General features: G+C 35.9%; 2 protein-coding genes across 2 annotated transcripts; both read right to left on the minus strand.

Moving 5' to 3' along the window:
* Positions 1-9,614: 9,614 nt before the first annotated feature.
* Positions 9,615-10,553, minus strand: LOC105995375 (olfactory receptor-like protein OLF2). Its single transcript, XM_013029077.1, has one exon. It carries the CDS (start codon positions 10,551-10,553, stop codon positions 9,615-9,617), a length of 939 nt encoding a protein of 312 aa, XP_012884531.1.
* A 5,062-nt stretch (positions 10,554-15,615) lies between these two features.
* On the minus strand, positions 15,616-16,548 carry LOC105995421 (olfactory receptor 5W2-like). Its single transcript, XM_013029131.1, has one exon. The coding sequence runs from the start codon at positions 16,546-16,548 to the stop codon at positions 15,616-15,618; it is 933 nt and encodes a 310-aa protein (XP_012884585.1).
* Between the last annotated feature and the right edge of the window lie 4,035 nt (positions 16,549-20,583).

A 20,583-nucleotide genomic window follows, 5' to 3' on the forward strand; every position in this document is an offset into this window, starting at 1 on the left:
GGCGTGGAGTCTATGGGATTCTTTAAATACAAGATCATGTCATCTGCAAAGAGGGAGAGTTTTATTTCTTCTTTCCCTATTTGGATCCCCTTTATTTCTGCATCTTTTCTTATTGCTGTAGCTAGGAATTCTAATACTACGTTGAAGAGGAGTGGAGAAAGTGGACATCCTTGTCTTGTTCCTGAGTTAAGAGGCAATGGCTTTAGTTTTTCTCCATTAAGTATAATGCTGGCTGTAGGTTTGTCATATACAGCCTTTATTGTATTGAGGAATGGTCCGTGGATTCCTAATTTTTCCAAAACCTTTACCATAAAGGGATGTTGAATCTTGTGGAATGCTTTTTCTGCATCTATTGAGATAACCATGTGGTTCATATCCTTGCTCCTGTTGATGTGATGAATAATATTAATTGATTTGTGTGTATTGAACCAGATTTGCATCCCTGAAATGAATCCTTTTGATCATGGTGTATGATTTTTTTGGGTGAATTCTTGAAGTCGATTGGCCAAAATTTTGTTGAGAAGTTTTGCATCAATGTTCATCAAAGAACTGGGTCTATAGTTCTCTTTCTTTGATGAGTCCCTGCCTGGTTTTGGGATAAGGGTTATGCTGGCTTCATAGAATGTGTACGGTAGTGAACTTTCTCTTTCAATTTCATTGAAGAGTTGGAGGAGTTGGTGTGAGCTCTACTTTGAAGGCCTTGTAGAATTCTGCGGTAAAACCATCTGGTCCTTGACTTTTCTTAGCTGGGGGGTCTCTTATGGCTGTTTCTATTTCAATGCTTGATATGGGCCTGTTAAGATGGTTTAACTCATCTGGGTTTAGTTTTGGCATGTCAGTATTTGCTAGGAAAAGGTCCATTTCTGCCAAGTTCTTAAACTTATTAGCATAAAGTTTTGAGAAGTATTCCCTTATAATGTTCTGAATCTTGGTTGTTTCCGTGGTGATGTTTTCCTTCTCATCTCTGAGTTCATTTATTTGGGTGGGTTCTCTTCTTTTTCTGATAAGGTTTGCTAAGGATCTGTCAATTTTGTTAATTTTTTCGAAAAACCAACTCTTTGTTTTGTTGATTCTTTCTATAGTTTTTTTGGATTCTAATTCATTTAATTCTGATTTAATTTTAATTATTTCTTTCCATCTATTGGATTGGGGTATATCTTGCTGCTCTTTTTCAAGGAGGTTCAGATGTCTCATTAAATTGTTGGTTTCAGATATCTACAATTTGTTGATGTAGGAACTCAGGGCTATAAACTTGCCTGTGAGTACTGCCTTTGCTGTGTCTCAGAGGAGCTGGTAATTTGTGTGCTCATTTTTGTTGAATAGCATGAACATTTGAATTTCCTTTCTAATCTCTTCCTTGACCCACTCGTGATTCAGCAGTGTGTTGTTCAGCCTCCATGTGTTACCGGACTTTCTTTGGTGGCTTTTGGAGTTGAGTTCTAATTTTATTCCCTTGTGGTCAGAGAGAATGCAAGGTATAACTTCAATGTTTCTGAATTTGGACAAGTTTTCTTTGTGGCCTAAAATGTGGTCTATTTTAGAAAATGTTCCATGTTCTGCTGAGAAAAACGTGTATTCTGATGCTGCTGGGTGAAATATTCAGTAGATGTCTGTTAAATCTAGTTGATCTACGCAGTTGTTTAGATCTGGGTTTTCTCTGTTAAGTTTTTGCCAAGTTGATCTATCTAGTGAGGAGAGTGGTGTGTTAAAATCCCAACAATTAATGTCTTTGGATCTATGTGGGATTTGAGAGAAAGTTGTGCTTCTTGGATAAATTTGGATGCTCCATTGTTTGGCGAATAGATATTTAGAATTGTAATATCCTCCTGAAGGAGAGATCCCTTAATTAGTATGTAGCCACCTTCTTTATATCTTCTCACAAATTTTAATTTCAAATCTATTTTATCTGATTGCAACTCCCGCCTGTTTATGGGGGCCATTTGCTTGGTAGATTTTGTTCCAGCCTTTAACATTGAAAATGTGTTTGTTTTTATGGGTAAGATGTGACTCCTGAAGGGAGCAGATAGAAGGATCTTGTTTTTTAATCCAACTAGACAGATTCTAATTGGTTTCCCTTTATAGGTGATTAATCTTTTCTACTTGACAGTTTTAAGGATCTTTTCCTTGGTCTGAATTGATCCTGTGTGGATTATAATGTGACTGTGGGATGTCCTATTCCAGTCTGGTCTATTTGGAGTTCTAAAAGCTTCTTGTATTTGAATAGGCCTATCTTTTTGCACGTTTGGGAAGTTCTCTGCTAGGATCCAATTAAGCAAATTTCCTAGACCATTAACTTCTGTTTCTAGGTGCTCCTCTACACCCATTATCCTTAGATTAGGCCTTCTGATGGTGTCTTCCAAGTGGGGATAGATCTATCATATTTCTTGGACTTGTCTTGGATGGTTGTATGTTCTTTCTCTATAATATCTAGGCTGTCTTCAATCCCTGAGATTAGATCTTCTGCATGGTCTAACCTGCTGTCAAGACTTTCTACTTTGTTTTTTATTTCTTTTCCTTCTAGTTGGTCAGCTTTGATGGCTTCAAATTCTTTGTTGAAGCTTTGTTTTAGATCTTGTATGAACTTCTTTACTTCCTTTATTTGGTGTTCAGTGTTTATTCTCAAATCACTTATTTGATTGGTTATGGTTTCCTTGGCCTCCCATTCTTTCTGTTGGGTTCCATTCAGCATTCCCTGACTTCCTTCAGCTCTTTGTTAATGGATTCCATGAATGTCTTTAGTGATCTTTGTGCATTCTCATCTGCTCTCTCAATGCCTGTATAACTCTTTGCTTAGCTTTGTCACGTTCATGCCATTCCTGTTGTTCTCTTAGTGTTTTCTCAGCCTGCTCCCACCATTCCTGCCTTTCTCTTTGAGTATTCTCAAGCTGCTCACGCAAATCCTGTATCAGTTTTTGAGTAGCTTCCTCACACTCATGATATTCCTGTATAAACCTTTGGATTGCCTCCTCTCTCTTTGTATCACACTCATACAGAGTCCTTTGTATGTTTTCAATCTTTTCATTTATCATGTTTGCAAGAAGTGTTTGTAGAGCTGTTTGGGAACTCTCCTCTCGATTATTCATTATCTGTTCGGTCCCCTGATTAGCATGAGTGGGAGTTGAGGTACCCGGCCTTGCCATTTTTCTTCTGTTTTTGCGGCTTACTCTGCCCATTTGGGATGAAAATAACACCAGTTTTGTGCTAGAACACTTACTTTAGGCAAGCATCATCCAAAATCTGTATTTGCACAGTCAATAGTCTGCAGATACAATCTAGTTCAACAGATACATCTATTCAACATCAAACAATTATATATTAATGGGCTACGAACCACAAAGAAGAATTTGGTAAACCAGAAATTATTAGGGTTAGGAAGAGATGTGGGTAAAATGTAGGAATAGAGTGATGTGGGAAGGCACAGGGAGAGTTAATTTAACTAATTCCTAATCTCAAAGCAGGAAATACGTTGGATAGGATGAAAGTAGAGAGAGAGAGAAAAAGAAGAAAGAGAAAGGGAACAAAAAGAGACCAGAAAAAATAGAAAGGTAAAAATTAAAAATATTATACAGAAGCGAAAACAAACTATTCAGAGAAGAAGGTGAATATAATGAGAGAAGGGAAGGGATATAAAAACTTAAAAATAAAAATACTTAAAATATTATATAGGTATAAAGAGGTAGTACTGTTATTAAGGAGTATAAGTCTCAGAAGTTTTGAATTGAGTAATAAATTTGTGGATTAAGTGTGTACACAATGGGGAATAAGGTCTAATAATCGACTATGGGTTTATCTGAGGATGTACAGAACAACAATTAAGTCACATAAAGAAGAACGAAAGAGAAGAAAACGTGAAAAGGATAAGAAAGAAAAAAGATCAGAAGTTCAGTAGAGCTAAATAAATAACAAAAAGAAAATTTTTAAATAGAAAGAAAAAAGAAAAGAAAAATGCACACATACATGTACCCCTAAAAAAAAATTTATATAAGGAAAAAAAAGTTACTAGAAAACATTTTTTTCAAAAAAAAGGTAAAAATTTAAAAAGTTTTAGAAAAGAAAAAAAATTTTTAATAAAAGGTACAACTAAAAAGAAAAAAAAGTTCTTTGGTTTTTTTGGGAGGGTTGGGAAAAATCCTGTATCTCCCTTGTGTCCCTAACCAGCCTCTTGGAGTCTCTGGTCTGCTTGTGTTCCTGTGGCTTGGTTGGTTCCTTAAGGCAGTTTGTTTGAACAGGCAGAAAAATGCTCTGCTTTACCCAGGATTTTGTGATCCTCTTCCCAGGTTAGTTCAATGGGAGGGAGATCTGCTTTGAGTATCACAAAAGAGGGAGATGGCTTTTTCCTTAAGTTTGGAGATGCTGTGATGAGGCTTTGTTCTGGATAGAGTTGAGGCCTTTCAGCAAACAGTAGCTTTTCCCAGGGGCTAGCTTGTGAGAAACTCACAGAGCCCAGCCTGGAGCCATTCTCAAGGTTTCTATTTACTGAATTTCAATTGATTGTCAAGGCTGCTTAAGGGAGGGGCAGCCTCTGGCTCTGATTACCCAGTGAAGAAAGCCACTCCTAGGGCTGGCGCCCCAGCTGGGTGACTTTTCCCTGGGTGGAGCTGAGTCTGGCAGGTCAGTTAGGCCCTTGTGACCTGCTAAATGACCCTAGTTTTATTCCAAGGCCTGAGTTGGAGCTAGCAGCTCCTCCGAGCTTTGTCGGTATCCAAGATGGAGATCTCTGGTACTGGAGGGGGAGGGAGGGGTGGCCTTCCCTCCTCTGCTCCCTGAGAAGGAATGAGGATGTCAGGTTTCTACTCACGCCGAGTCTCGGTTCCTGAGTTGTCTCTGGTCTGCGAACTGCAGGATGAAGATGTCCGCTCCTTGTCGGTTCTTGCTGGTGTTGAGTAGAATCCGCTCGCCCGCTCCTTCATCCTGGACTCTCTGTGATTCAGGCCACCGAGGCCACCTCTGCTGCGGGGAGGCGGCAGCTGCTGGCAAGAGCTCAGATCTCTCTCCTTGCCTGGATTTTCCCTCTCTGGCCTAACTCTCTGTCCTGTGATGGCGCACTTGGTGTGATTCTCTGGCTTAGGACTGTTCACTGGAACTCTAAAACTGCTTTCTATGTGACAGCTTGTTTAGCCTCCAGCTTCTCCTCTGCCATCTTTCCGGAACCCCCTATACTTTGAAAATTTAAACAAATAATCTTGTATTCAAAATGATTACGTGATGCTCACTAGGAATCTTTGGGTAACTGTTCATTAAATTGCAATTTCAAGTTACTTGTTTTTATATTAGCATAAAAGTGAGCTCTGCATTACATTGCAATGGTTAACAAGATATAGACTATATATAAAAACATACTGACTTAGTATGTTATGCTAATAACCTTTAAAGTTATCAAGAAGTTGAAACATGTTTTCAGAAGCTGCTAAGGGTCAAGGGAAGAAGTAGGGATAAAAAATGGAGAGAGAAAGGGTGTGTGAATGCAATCCTTATATTCAGTGTGCATATGTAAAAATTGTACCAGGATGCTTGAGAGGATGAGCAGGGATGGGAGAGAGAAGGGAGAACGTTGGCAGTGCTAACCTAGTTCAAGATGTGTTGTATTCATAAACTGACCAGTTGCATTGAAACCACTGTACAACTCCTTTGAAATAAAAAAACAACATATATAAATAAAAAGGAAAATTTCAGATAACATTTGGAATCTGTAGTTTACTTGAGCAAGCAGTTCTTTGTCAGTGAGACACTTTTTATTATATCAGGCAGCATTTAAATCTCTGCCTCTACCTCCTTTGGGCTTTGTTGTTATGCAAACATAGTCATTACATTTCTCATGTGGCATTTTCCCCTAATCAAACAAAAACATATATAGTAAAGGTTTAACTCTATTTTTTATTAGAAAATATCAATTATGCCAAAGGAATTCATTGTTATATTTCTATTCATGCATGTAATAAATTTTTGGGTGATTTACTTTAAAAAATAGTTTCTCTCCTTTTTTAAAATGTATTTTATTGGGTTTCAGTGTTTTACTTTTGTGAAGACATACAAGTAGTTCATTCAAATTCGAATTCCAGCTTCTTTTCCTCTCCCATTTTGCTGGTTCCTACCAAAAGCAATAATTTTTTTTGAGTCCAAGCCTAGAATCAACACACACACACACACACACACACACACACACACACACACACACACACACACAGAGCTAGTCTATAAATACTGCAACATTACATTCCTCCATTTGCTTCTATTAGTCATTCCTTCTCATAATTTTTATTTCTAGAGAGTTTAATTCTTGAATTTTATTTACAAAATAATCTTTATTGAGGTGAAACTGGAGACTAAATTCATAAGCATATGGCATATAGATTTTCTGCATATTTTCTATAAAACAGAAACTATGTCAACCATTTTTTTTTTGTCAGTCATGGGGCCTGAACTCAGGGCCTGGGCACTGTCCCTCAGCTCTTCAGATCAAGGCTAGCACTCTACCACTTGAGCCACAGCACCACTTCCAGCGTTTTCAGCTTATGTGGTGCTGAGGAATCAAACCCAGGGCCTCATGCATGCAAGGCAAGCACTCTACCACTAAGACACCTTCCCAGTCCCTATGTCAACCTTTTAAACCAAAGAAGAACCATGTTTAAATAACAAAGAACAGTTCTGTGTTCATCATTTCTCCAATTTTTGAAGTTCTGTCCTTCAACTGCCTAGTTACTATTTTATTTATTTATTTATTTTTGTCAGTCATGGTCTTGAGCTCTGGGCCTGGGCACTGTCCCTCAGCTCTTCAGCTCATGTCTGTAATCCTAGCTACTCAGGAGGCTGAGATCTGAGGATCATGGTTCAAAGCCAGCCCTAGCAGGAAAGTCTGTGAGACACTTATCTCCAATAAAACACCAGAAAACTGGAAGTGGAGCTGTGGCTCAAGTAGTAGAGTTCTAGCATTGAGCTGAAAAGCTGTTAATTGTGGAGGCACATGTAGAGAAGGTTTTGTGCCTGCCCTGGCTTGATTTCATCTTAATGATGTGTAAGCCTTCTAAAACTCAAAGCTCAGGGAAACACTCCACAAAAATGGCCCATCCTTGCATTTCCACTCTGAAATTATACAATTGGACCTCGGTTGTCTCAGGAAGACATATTTTAAGGTACAACCTAATAACTCCAGTATAAGGTGGTCATTCTTGATTATTGTCTAAACTGTTGTAAGCAATGAAAAATAACTAGATCGTCATGTCTTGCTAACCTCTCATCAAAGTGTTGGAAATGGCTGTTTTTAAGTGTTTTGTCATTCCACAGTTTGATTCCTCTCTTACCTACTTGCAACCAAATTCATAGAAAAGACTGTCACAAATACAACAGACAATATTTTTAACTCTGGTCAAAAAATTACTATGACCAAGATCATTCTTAGTTTAATATTGCTTTGTAGACTGAATTATTTGTTTCTGCTTTATATTTTCTTTTTAAAACTTTGTAATCATTGTCTAGGAGAACTCTGGAAATATATAATGCTTAATAAGATGATCTGATCTAGTGGTTGACCCTGGAGTTAAAGTAAGTTGAGTCACAAAGATACTCAAGTCATCATTGTTGCTCTGATAAGAATGAAAAGTCTCAGATACTGACTCTCAACTTTGGGTCATTTCACTCATCATTACTCTCCACCTGGGATCAAATAAGACCAGCAATTGGGACAAAGCTATCTCAATGACAGACATCCCCGGTCAAACTGCACAACTGTTGATGAATGGCATTTTCGGGGAAATTCCCTGAGAAAAGTAGGATATCAAATACCATATTTCAGAAATGGCCCTTTCACTTCCCAAGGCTCTTGCTGAGAAGCCAAAAGAAGGTGACTGAGACAAGAACAGGACAGTAAATGCTCTCTAAGAAAATGAAGTTTTCTTAAATACACTGGAAGCTGGGCAGATTAGTGTTCTCTGTAAAGCTTTCATCCAGTGCAAATTCAAGGAGCCTCTACTGAACTTTCTGGTTAGTGCTGTGGAGAATGTGTGAGCTACTGACAGAAAAACAGCGTGCAGAAGATAAGAATCTCTAGTCCATCCATGTAGCTACTGTTAGACCATCAACCAATCTTCTGAGCATTGCTATTTCTCCATTTGCTCCTGGTGAATACTATCTGTTATTATTCTATCTCTCATGTTAGTCTCTCTCTTAGTACGATTATCTTTTTTGTACTCCTGTTAGGTAATGTCAGTACAACTTGCATCTTACACATGGTCTCAGGGTATTGTTTTTAGTCTCTCAGCAACTTAGGCTGCCAATAGGAGAAATGGTTCAATCAAAATATTATTATAATAATAACAAGAAGTGTATGACCTAATGTTAATATTATAATATACTATCGCATTACAGAATATTTCAGTTATTCAAACATAAGTGATTGCCATTGTGTTTAGTTTTTTTGTTGATGTCAATTTTCCAGGTACACAGAGAACAATATAAATGAAATTCTATTGCAAATACTTTATTCGGTTTTTGCCATGGAACATATAAAATTCATATGAAATGTTTTCTTTAGCATTGAAGCTGTACAGTTTGAGCATTTCAGTTGCTTGTATTTTGACTATCAAGCAGCAATCATATAAGAAATACAATGCAATGAACTCATCAAAGATGGTAGGATCTGTTTATTAGTGATCATTTATAAATGTCCACACCTTCCACCACCAACTTCTATTTGTACAGTTCTTCCTAGATGTAGATGGCATCATATCTTCTCTCCAGTGTGAAGGAAAGATAAGGACGGTCTCCAGAATGCTTCTCAGTATGAAGGTTCAATTACATGGAAGCTGGTAAACATTGGATCTGGCTGAACTTATTGATTCTCTTGATCTTCTATTTCAACAGAATGGTGAGGTATTGGAGGTCCAAGAAGTTATTAATATCATTTACTACTTGTATCTAATATTTTATTCCATTCTAAGCCAAAAGTAAGAGACAAATTTCATTCAAGATAAACCTATCATTATGAAACTAAGAGAAGAGAGGTATGTTGTTGGTTTTTATTCTGTTAAATTTACAAATCCTCCCTATAACCTTAGATTGGTAAGGGCTGCTACTTTGTTTACTCAATAACCACTCTGAATGACATGCTGGATTTGAAGATTGTAAGGAACCTAAAAATCATTTCAACAAGGCAAGAAGGACCATTACATTTATAGATTAAGAATACACCTTAGGAGACTCCTTGTTAATTCTCACATATTTATTTACTGCTTGTTCGTTCTGGACATGCATAAGCTGGTATTAGTGTATAAGGACGGAATCAAGAATTAGCTTTGTTTTTAAATATTAGCTTCCTCTACAATAAACAGGTTAACTAAATCCATGCTCCCTGAAGAATAAATAAGTGTAAGTTGAGTGCAAAGCACTTGCTATAACTCATTGTTTGTCACTGGGATTTATTAATCCATGAAAGAAGGATACCCTGAAAAGGCGTAAAAAGAAGCTCTTTCTAATGTTGTTGTTTCTTTAGAAGAAATATTAAGACCAGTAACTGCTGTTCAATTCACCAAATTTAGGCACACTAAAAATGGATGGGAAACATCTAGAAGGTTGAATTTATTCTCAGATATCTCCCATCCCTTTGGGATAGAAAGAAAACTTTACCTGGGACACCATTTAGTGCTGATTGCTTTTCTGAGAGCTCCTTTAACATCCTTATTTCGTAAGCTGTAGATCAGTGGGTTTAACATAGGGATCATTACAGTATAGAAAACAGATGCCATTTTGTCTGTATCCATTGAGTAACTTGAGCTAGGTCGGAAATACATGAATAGCAGTGTGCCGTGAAATATAGCCACCGCTATTAGGTGTGAGGCACAGGTAGAGAAGGCTTTATGTCTGCCCTGGGGTGACTTCATCTTAAAGATGGAAGCTAGGATATAGATGTAGGAGAAGAGGATAGTGACAATACTGCATCCCACAACACAGCCAATGAATGTGAACATCACTATCTCATTGATGGAGGTATCTGAGCAGGAGAGAGCTAGCAAGGGTGGGATGTCACAGAAGAAGTGGTTGATCACATTGGATTTACAGAAGGACAATCGAAATGTGCAGCAAGTGTGGATGGCTGAATCCACCAGGCCTACACCATAAGCAACAGCCACCAGCTGGGTGCAGATCCTTCTGGACATTGTAATTGTATATCGAAGTGGATTGCAAATGGCAGCATATCGATCATAGGCCATGACAGCTAACATGAGACATTCTACATCTGCAAAGGCTCCAAAAAAGTACATCTGAATGGCACATAAATTATATGGTATCCTCTTTTGCTCAGATAAGAAATCAACCATCATCTTGGGAGAAACAGTGGAGGAATAGCACACATCAGAGAAAGACAGGTTGCTCAGGAAATAATACATAGGTGTGTGAAGTCTGGAGTCCCTGTGAATCAGCAGGATCATCCCTAGATTGGCAATCACAGTGATACCATAAACGAGGAGAAAAAACACAAAGAGCCCTTGCTGAACATCCTGTCTCTCAGAAAGCCCTAAGAATACAAAGTCCATAAACAAAGTATAATTCTCAATGATCATGGCTGAGATATGGAATTGCCTGGATGTGAAACAAGAAAAGCGAAATAGAGGGATTACATTTTATTCAATTCATAGGTGAATTCAGGTCTTTTTTTTTTACCTGTGCTATTTTTAAGATGGAGAATACTGCCATTGTTTAAAGCAAATTATTTCTACTGTAAATATACCACATTTAATATTAATAAAGATGATGAAATGGATATTTCTTAGTTTCCTTAGTGCTGGACAGATGTTTTAGCCTACATTAAATCAACCTTGTTATTGCTATTCCTATGCAAAATTGGAGCCCTGACGATTTTGCTATTTATTTTGATTTTTGGATGCACTCAGAGGTCAAGGAAATAGCTCTTACAGTTAGTTGTGTCAAATAACTTAGGTCTTCAGACAAGTTTCTTGGTTTTTATTTTCCATTTTGCAGACTTGTTTGTTTACCTAGTAATAGAGATTCGTGGTCTAAAAAAAAGTACCAATAATCAATCTCTTGCTAATTCCCTTCCCATCTAAAAATAATGAAGTAGACAAGCTTAGCTATACTCTGCTCTCACATTCATATAAAGCATGGTTTGCCCCTGTAAAGCATCCATAGCTCCGCAAGGCTGGGGAAAGGATCACCTGTGATGCAGAACCCATTGTAATGAAGAAGTTAGTACTGGCTGGAGATGGAGGTAGAAGAGTATGCAGTACTAACAATCGCAGATATACAGACAAGATTATGCCAGAACTTACCATGTCCATGTGACTGTCTGAAAGACACACACACACACACACACACACACACACACACACACACACACACAGGCTCATATATTATACATGTGTCCCTCAGATCTGTGGATTTATGAAAAATGTAGAGAAGAAAGGAAAGAATAAAAATCAGGTTAGCAATATAGTGATCAAAGTACAGGTCTTCCAAACTTTGGGTAAATGTATTTAAATAGTTCTCCAACTCTGCAAAAATAACATTTTCTTAAACAATCTAGGATTCTTTTTAAAACTACATAAAATTTCAGGTAAAGTATTATAGATGGTAAATGACCTTTAACCACCTCATGAAGACATATTACCATTCTATTTTAATTACAACTTCAAAACTAAATGAAGTAATTAAAATTAATGAACAGACTATATTTTATAATGTCATGTAACGTTAACTTATCAATTTTGAAAGCCTTTTTATTGTGAAGATGATATACAGATGGGTTATATAAGTCAGGTAATGAATACATTTCTAATGAAAGCATACCAGTAAGAAAAATAAAGAAACAGGTAACACCAATCAGAAAAATAGAGTAAATTATCAGTACCTTATCTGGAAGTCAAGATAGTTTTATCTGAAGCAACTCTCTTTCTATGTGAAGGTTCAGCTTTGTTGCCTGAATCACCTGGTTTATATCTATCTGTATGCCTGGTCCCTGGTGGTTGAACAAATAACCTCTCAGGAATAAATAACAGATATAATTACATGACTTAATATCTGGTATTTCCTGCCAGTATGGGGGTTGAGAGTGAAATAAAGACCTTTTAATTTCATTTTATATTCATGCACAGTCTAATTGCCCCAAACACATCTCACTTGCATAATTTAGAAAATTACTCCAGTTTCCTGTATCCATTAATATCATTTTGCAAGTCCCTAAGTAGGCATATGTTTGTTTATGGTTTTAAGGACAGGGTCTCTCAATCTTCTTATCTTAGCCTCTCTCATATTGAGATTAGAGTATTTTATTTTAAAGAAATAAAGTATGAAACTTATAGGTACATTCCCTAAAATAAAAAAGAACACCAACTTTTGTTACGATAACAAAAATGAACAATTTTCAATTGCACAGGAAAAACTAGATTTGATTCTCATTGAAAACTTTTTCATTTCATCCATAATTTGCATATAAATAAATACAGTGACTAGAGACAAAAGCAGTAAGGTCCTATTTATTGTATTTATGCATTTACCTATTAGTAATGTCCTTTTGAGTCTTAATCCATTTTTCATACAGCAAAATGACTGGTTGTAAGTAAAAACATGCAAACTCAAGTGTTTCTTTGAAGAAACAGCCCACATGGTTTGATCAGAATGCATTGCACTCATAGTGACTCATAGTGAATTTCTTGAGTTTGTACATTTGTATTTGTAAACCAAAGCCAAATCTCAACCAGAATGGCAAGTTGGAAAAGTTGCACATTGTATTGTCAGTTAATTTCTTTTAGGCCAACCTAGCATTCAAGTATCATTTATGTCAGTATTAGTAGAAAGTGAATAAAGGCAATTGCAATGCAGACTCACAAAAAGAGAAAAGGAAAAACAATTGCTCCTTGAAATTATTAAAATTGATAGCCTGGATCTTTAAAGATGGAAATCTGTAATTTTATTGTATGTCAATCTTCATGGTACTCTTACCAGACTAACATCTTATGCAATAGTTGTTATGTGTTGATTGATATTTCAATAAAATATACAATGATCATATATATCAGCTATGTGTATTAAGTCTAATGTCATTGAACCACTGTAATAAAACCCATATATAAAAACATGTGCAAGAAAAAAATCTTTAAGAAGGGAGAAAATGTATCAGTTTATGCACCTCAAAACTATATATATATATATAGAAATTCATATCTTCTAATACTCTAAATTTATATTTTCTAAAACTTTAATTGGAGTACAAGTCATCAGTGTTGCAGGTTTCAGTATTATTTGTTGTGACAAGGGTTTTCCCTATGTTTCTACAAAGTTGGAATATTCACTGAAACAGAAATACTTTACCTTGGGAAAAGTAAAATTTATTGAGATTTTTAAAAGCTTTGATAATCCATCATTGCTTTGGTATAAGTAAAATATTTATACCAAATATTTCCAAATATTCATCTAGGAAAATAAGTATTGACATCTTTCTACCAGGTTAACTGAAAAATTGGTGTTTTGCAAGAGCTTTATTAATTCTCTGATGTAAATTTGGATGAGGAAGAGCTGGTTTTGTGCACCTTTTTATATTACTGCTGAAAGCCACTGGTTTCCAAACTTTCAAGGGCTTTTCGGTCTCTGGGATGCCTCATTTCCACAAGTTACCCTATGTTTAAGTAGTATACAAATTTTAACTTGAAATTATTCATGTGCCCAGAGTCTGGACCAAAAGTAAAATATATAGAGCATTTCAGAGATTGCACCTGAGCTTTAACATAAATTCACACATATTGTGATTGGTTAGTTACAGAGCCAAAAACTACATAGAAGTGAAATCACTCCATTTGTATTCTTCTATGTCTATCACTATTTTTCTTATGTGAGATTCTAACATCCTATTGAATGTGATCATAGTTTTATCATTTTTATGGCTATGTAGCATGCTGATAAGCAAACATACCATTTGCTCTTTAATAAAATTCAAATAATTTTGTTGTGATCATATTGCAAGCTTTTGGCTTGGGGCAAAAATTAAGGAATGAAACCTTGGGTTCACAAGATACACACAAAACACATAAAAACATTTATCCATACACACATTTATGCATATAATTACATGGCAATATAATAGACAAATAGACAATGATATAATACATATAATAGATAATCTCAATAATAGCAAGTATCAATATAAAGGATGTAAGATATAATAAAGAGTATATACAAATTACCATGACAGTATAATCAAAAGATGGCAATTGGAAAAGGGTCTCATAGACTGTGTGATGGGATTCTCCCCTTTTTAAAATAGGTGTGAATTCCTTTATACAGTGATGATGTAAAGATACACTGATTCCTGGCCCATATAATATTTGCAGATAGTTAAGAAGTCCAGAGTAATTAAACATTGCCATTTATCACTTTAGTAAAGCTACTCTCACCTATGAGGTCATTGACCATTATCACCCTATCTAACCAATGTATTTATTCAGCCTATCAGCAGTAAAGAACACTCTGTTCACGATAGATAGATAGATAGATAGATAGATAGATAGATAGATAGATAGATAGATAGATAGATAGATAGACAGATAGACATAGATATAGATATATAGATTTATAGATGTTTAAAAGTGTGGGATTTTAGGAAACTGTAAAATAATTGCATGCAGTAATTTATTTTGAAACACTGATTACTAAAGTAAAATATTTGAGACAGTTTAAAATAATTTGAAACAACAGTAAAGGAGTGTGTGTATAAATATATATGTATGTATATATTCCTATTTTGTAGCTATTTTTCTCAATCTTTGTGGAGCCTTTTTCACACCCTAATTTTGTAAGCTATAAATCATTGTATTCAGTCTGGAAATAAAAAAAGTATATAACAATGTTTTCTCTTTCTGAACAGTAGGAAGAACTTGGCCAAAATACATAAATAATATAGTTCTTTTAAAAACTTGCAACTAGAGTTTAGTGAGAGTCAAAAGTTGGAGAAAGTTGAAATAACAATAAGAGACAAGGGCTCCTGGAATGTTACTTGAACCAAGAAAATGAAATTTAGCGAATAACTAACTCACTGACATGTGAACTTAAGTAAGACAAATCACAAGGCTTTCAGAGAGGAGATGACTAATCACATTAGACCCACAAAAACAAAAAGAAAGCCAATATCACAGCATCAAGGATCTGGTGGTCCCTACATGTAAACTCCAGCTAGTTGGCAGAAGTATACTATAGAGGAAATATACATAGAGGAATCAAAGGCTATCAAAGGCTATCACTGCCATTGACAACCACTCAACATCTTTAAATATGCAGAAGATGTCTATGTATAGAACAAAACAAAAGAAAAGATTTTGATTTGTTCTTACCAAGTACATCTAACAGCATCTCAGGGACCAAACGTAGTGGAAGAACAGGTATCTGAGAAAGAGATAGGGCTGAAAAAAAATTCACTGTTCAATTTTGATATGGTTGGGTTATTAAGAGTCACTGGATATTTAACAAATAATATAGTTATAATGTTGGGGTCTTCTTATTCTTGCACATATTATATCAGATAGTTTAAAAGATGTGACATAAGAGTCACCTGTGCCATAAAATTTTGCAAAAACCATCACCAACATAAATATCCATGTTGGGCACATAACATTTATCTTAAAACCACCTTTTATTCTTCAGCTTTCCCAGGGCCTCTTTCACATCCTTGTTCCTTAGGCTATAAATCAGAGGGTTCAGCATGGGAATCACAAGGATATAAAACAAAGACGTCATTTTGTCTTGGTCCAGGGAGTAAGAAGTACTAGGCCGGAAATACATGAACAGCATGGTCCCCTGGAAAATTGCCACTGTGGTTAAGTGAGAGGCGCAGGTGGAGAAAGCTTTGAACCTGCCCTCAGCAGAGCGGATCTTCAAGACTGATGAGATGATGTAACAGTAAGAGATGAGGACTCCTGAGATGGTGCTCAGTTCAATGAAACCAAAAAGAGAGAATAAAACCAGTTCATTGACTTGTGTATCAGAACAGGAAAGGAGTAAAAGTGGAGGTAAATCACAGAAGAAGTGATTAATCACATTAGAACCACAGAAACAGAGACGGAACGCCAGCACTGTGTGTATCAATCCGTCTGTTGTTCCCACCACATAGACTCCAACCAGAAGTCGGGAGCGCACCTTGCTGGACATTTCTACTGCATACAGCAGGGGGTTACTGATGGCCTTGTAGCGGTCAAAGGCCATCACTGCCAGCAGCATGCACTCGGCATCTATAAAGATACAGACAAGCAGGAACTGCAGGGCACAGCCAACGAATGGAATCGAGGTGTTTTTCACAAGCAGGTCCACCAGCATCTTGGGTCCAACGGCAGTGGAATAGCAGAGGTCAGAGAAAGAGAGATGGCTGAGGAAAATGTACATAGGTGTGCGAAGCTGGGAGTCCATCCTGATTAAGGTGATCATGCCAAGGTTTGTCAAGAGAGTGAGGAAGTAAACCAGGAAAAACACAGTGAAGAGAACCAGTTTCATGCCAGGGTGACTGGTGATTCCCAGGAGAAGGAATTCACGTAAATAGGTGCAATTGCCACTCTCCATTCTGCTTCCTTCTGGGTCTGGTGGTTTACACGCTCACCTAAACAACGATAGATTGCTAGGTACAGAAAAAACCCCACTCATGAATCGGAACCTAATTGCATTCTGTAAATTGCTTGTTTGTACACTCAAAAAAAAAAGCCTTACCAGAGACCACTGTTCCTTTGAACAGAGACTTGTAGGGGAAGAATAGTTTGGAAGGGGACTGAAGGAAGGAAGATTCGGTGACTCTGACAAAGACGTCTTGTACACTTCATAAATGGACAAGTTAAGCTGTAATCTCCTTGTACATCTACATTAAGAAAAAAATCAAGTAACAACTAAACGTAAAATAGACACCATAATGTCAATTATTTCTCCTGTAGGAGGGAAGGTGACTGGAGAGGGTAAAGAAAAAAAAAGAGTATGGTCCAAATGCTTCCTCTGTGTGTGCAAATTAAACAATGAAGCTTGCTGTAATTGGTTTAAGAAAGGAGGAGGAAAGGAAGGCGTCAAAGAAGGTGCATTTTATGCATGTATGGCCATGCCAATATAAAACCCATTTGCCAAATTAATTGATGTTAATAAAATGTGAAAAAGAGGTTTTATAAATAAACAAAACTCTAATGCATAAAGTTGATTTTTCTCTGAACTGAAATGTGTGCATTATCCTTAAATACATGGTTTTTAATATCTCCATGACTGATGATATTTATTTTTGTATGTATTTTTATTGTAAACATATTGTACACAGGGGTTACAGTTACATGAGTAAGGAAAAGAGTATATTTCCTATTGAGCATTGTTACCTCCTCCTTTGTTTTTCCCCTACCATCCCTTCCCTCCCCACCTCCCCAGCTGACTGATGATATTTAATCTGTACCATTGATAGTTAGGTAGATGAGCTCCAGATCCCAAACTGTAAGGAGGGAATGTCAAATTGAAGACTGAGCATTTCATATCCTTACCAAAAATAAAATCTTTGTTACATAATTTGTTGTTCTTATACCATATTCCCTGGATTATTCAATATGTATTTTAAAACAAGTTTATAACTTACCTTCATTTACCTATCAGTTAATAATGAAAATTATTATAGTCCACTTTGGAGTGTTGCTAGGGATTACTGTAAAACAAAACATGTTTTATTGAGCCATTCTATCAGCCATCATAGAAGGCATAAAAAGTAGGAAAACAGATTAAAACAAATACATTTGCATATTTCTGACTCCAATGTTTTACTTAACTGAAAAAGGAAAAGATGGTAAATATTTTGGAGTAATTTTGCCTTTTATTCTTGTGGGTCATGCTGAGAATCTGAGTGCCACTTTGTTATTATTAGAAAACTGGACTGCATTTTGTGATTATCCCTGAAGACTGGGAATGCCCCTGGTCATCTATTATTACAGTAAATATGACTTGTACTCTATGTGACAGGAAATGATATATACCAGTTTCTGCAATATGTGATATCTATTGTACATACAGTTAAATAAAACCAAAACAATTAGATTTGCAGATAATGCATAGGTAATAGTTATTTTAAAAGGAGTTGTTTGTTTTAGATTTTATTAAAATAAAAATAATGATATAGTTACAATCTCTATACAAAGAAAAAGGCATTCAAATTCAGACAGTTTAAAGGAAAAGATCACTGATAAACAGGGAATATCAGATTTAGCAAACTGAATAGACAGGATCAATCTATTAATTTATTCGGTTCAACTTGATTTCTCATATTTCAAAGAGGCAATGTAACATTTTGTTTTTTGTCATTCTTTGCTTACAGCTCTTCTGAATCTTACCTGACATGATACCTTTGTCCATCCTTGGGTGAATGAACAAACATAGGTGGCATTTATTTTAAAATGATGCCTATTGGGACTTAAATTTTTTAAACATCTACATTCCCTCTTTTCTATAAACACAATTAATTAGTTTCAACTTCCCTCAGGCTTTGTTGTTACCGAAATGTGATTACATTTCTCTTGTGAATACTAGAACATCTTCAGCAAATATTAATCTTTCTTTTTATTATTTTTTAGTACCATTCCTGGGGATTAAACTCAGGACTGGGAACTGTCTCTCAGCTTTTATGCTCCAGGCTAGAACTCTACCACTAAACCCATAATTCTACTTCTACCTTTTGTATTATTAACTCGAGATAAGCGTTTCATGGGCTTCCTGCCAGGGCTGGCATTTAACTGAACATCTCAGTTTCTTGAGAAGCTAGGATTACAGATGTTAACCACTGGTGTAGAACTAATCTGGAGTTGTTATTGTACTCATATAGATTTATACCAAAGTGAAAGCAATGTCTTTTTAAAAATCTGTCTATCTATCTATCTATCACCTATCTATTAATCTATCTATGCCAGTTATTGGCACTTGAACACAGGGCCTACCAAGACTGTTTAGATGTTGGCACCCTAACACACCCAAACAACAGTTCCACTTTTGACTTTTTTGCTGGTTAGAGATCAGACTCACAGATTTTTCTATTCAGGCTGCCTTCAAATCATGATGCTCAGATTTCAACCCCCAGAGTAGATAGGAGTAAGGCATGAACCACACAACCTGCCTACAAGTTAATTTTATAGTGTAAAATATTAATTCACACTACTAAGTATACAATTCTTGTCAAACTGAAATACATTGAATGTAAAGTAACTCAAATAACCCTCCTACCCACCATACCAACTATTTCATATCATTCATCCTTTTTTCCACTTTTGAAGCACTTTCCTTCACTTCTCTAAGAGTTAATATGTTTACTTGCAGTGCTAGGAATTAAACCTAGGTCCTCATGGAAAGTAGACAAGTAATTTATCATAGACCTGTATTTCCAGCCCCTCTATATTACATATCTATCCATGTATATGGTTCATAGTCCATGAAATTATAACATTTAAAGCTAAGGCTTTTTTACTTTTAGTATAAGAACTACACAGAGAAGCCTTTTCCACTGGTTGCATCCAGAACCCTTCTGTTCATCTAAATTAGAAATATATCTTCACAGGTGGACACTATCTCTGTCCATTGCTCCCCAGTCCCTGGCAAACACTACTTTCTCCTAATTTATTTATCTGTTCTACGTATCAAATATAAACAGAATCATGTGATATGTAAAATTTTGTGCTTATATTTCCATTGGCATATATTTTCCAGGTCCATACATCATGTTTTAGAATTTCTTTCCTTTTTTTTGCTTTGAGTATTTTTGTTTTATGACTATCACAGTATTCTCATTTGTCATTTGATGAGCATCAATGTGATATTAGCTTTTGTGGCTTGTGGGAGTCGAAATGTTGGGGACATTCTTGCCTAGATGGCAACTTTCTCACACAGCACTGAATTGTTCTCCCTCCACCCCCAGCTTCCCTCAGCATTACACATGGGGTCCATGTCAGACTCTTTGCACTTAGCTCTCATATTTTTAGTTATTATTAATTTATTCATACAGGATTTAAAAAATTGTATTCAAGATATATTTGATGATTTTTTGTGTCTCTATACTCTCTGCTTAATCTAAATCAATACGCCAGATAATTGCTCAGTAAATCAGATCCCTAGGTAGCCTCTTCATAGTAGATACTAGTGAGCCAATAGTGGACATTTACATTTGATTTAGACATGTATTTTTTGTAACAGGATGAATTGTTTAACTTTATATATTTATATATATATATATATATATATGAGTCAAGTCCTACATTTTACTAAAGATAATTTTATTTGCCACTATCTATAATTCTTAGCAAAAGAATTATTAGAAGGCTAAATTTTACATATTCAGCAAGTAACAAGGAAATTCTCCATATTCCTTGAATCTTGACCTAGTAATATGATATTTCTTTTTTTTATAGTGAAAACAGGGGTTATACTGTGGGGGAGGGACATACAAAGCAACAAAGAAATAATCTTATAAATGTGTTAGAAACAAATGCATGAAAGAAAAAACATTTAAATACATATCTAAGGGTTCATTTTCCTAACATGACATTATCTGACCTTTTCTGCTTGACTCATTCATATACTAGATATTGCAAATAAGGGAAA

Source organism: Dipodomys ordii, unplaced genomic scaffold (genome assembly GCF_000151885.1).
Source record: "Dipodomys ordii isolate 6190 unplaced genomic scaffold, Dord_2.0 Scaffold117, whole genome shotgun sequence".
Lineage (NCBI taxonomy): Eukaryota > Metazoa > Chordata > Mammalia > Rodentia > Heteromyidae > Dipodomys > Dipodomys ordii.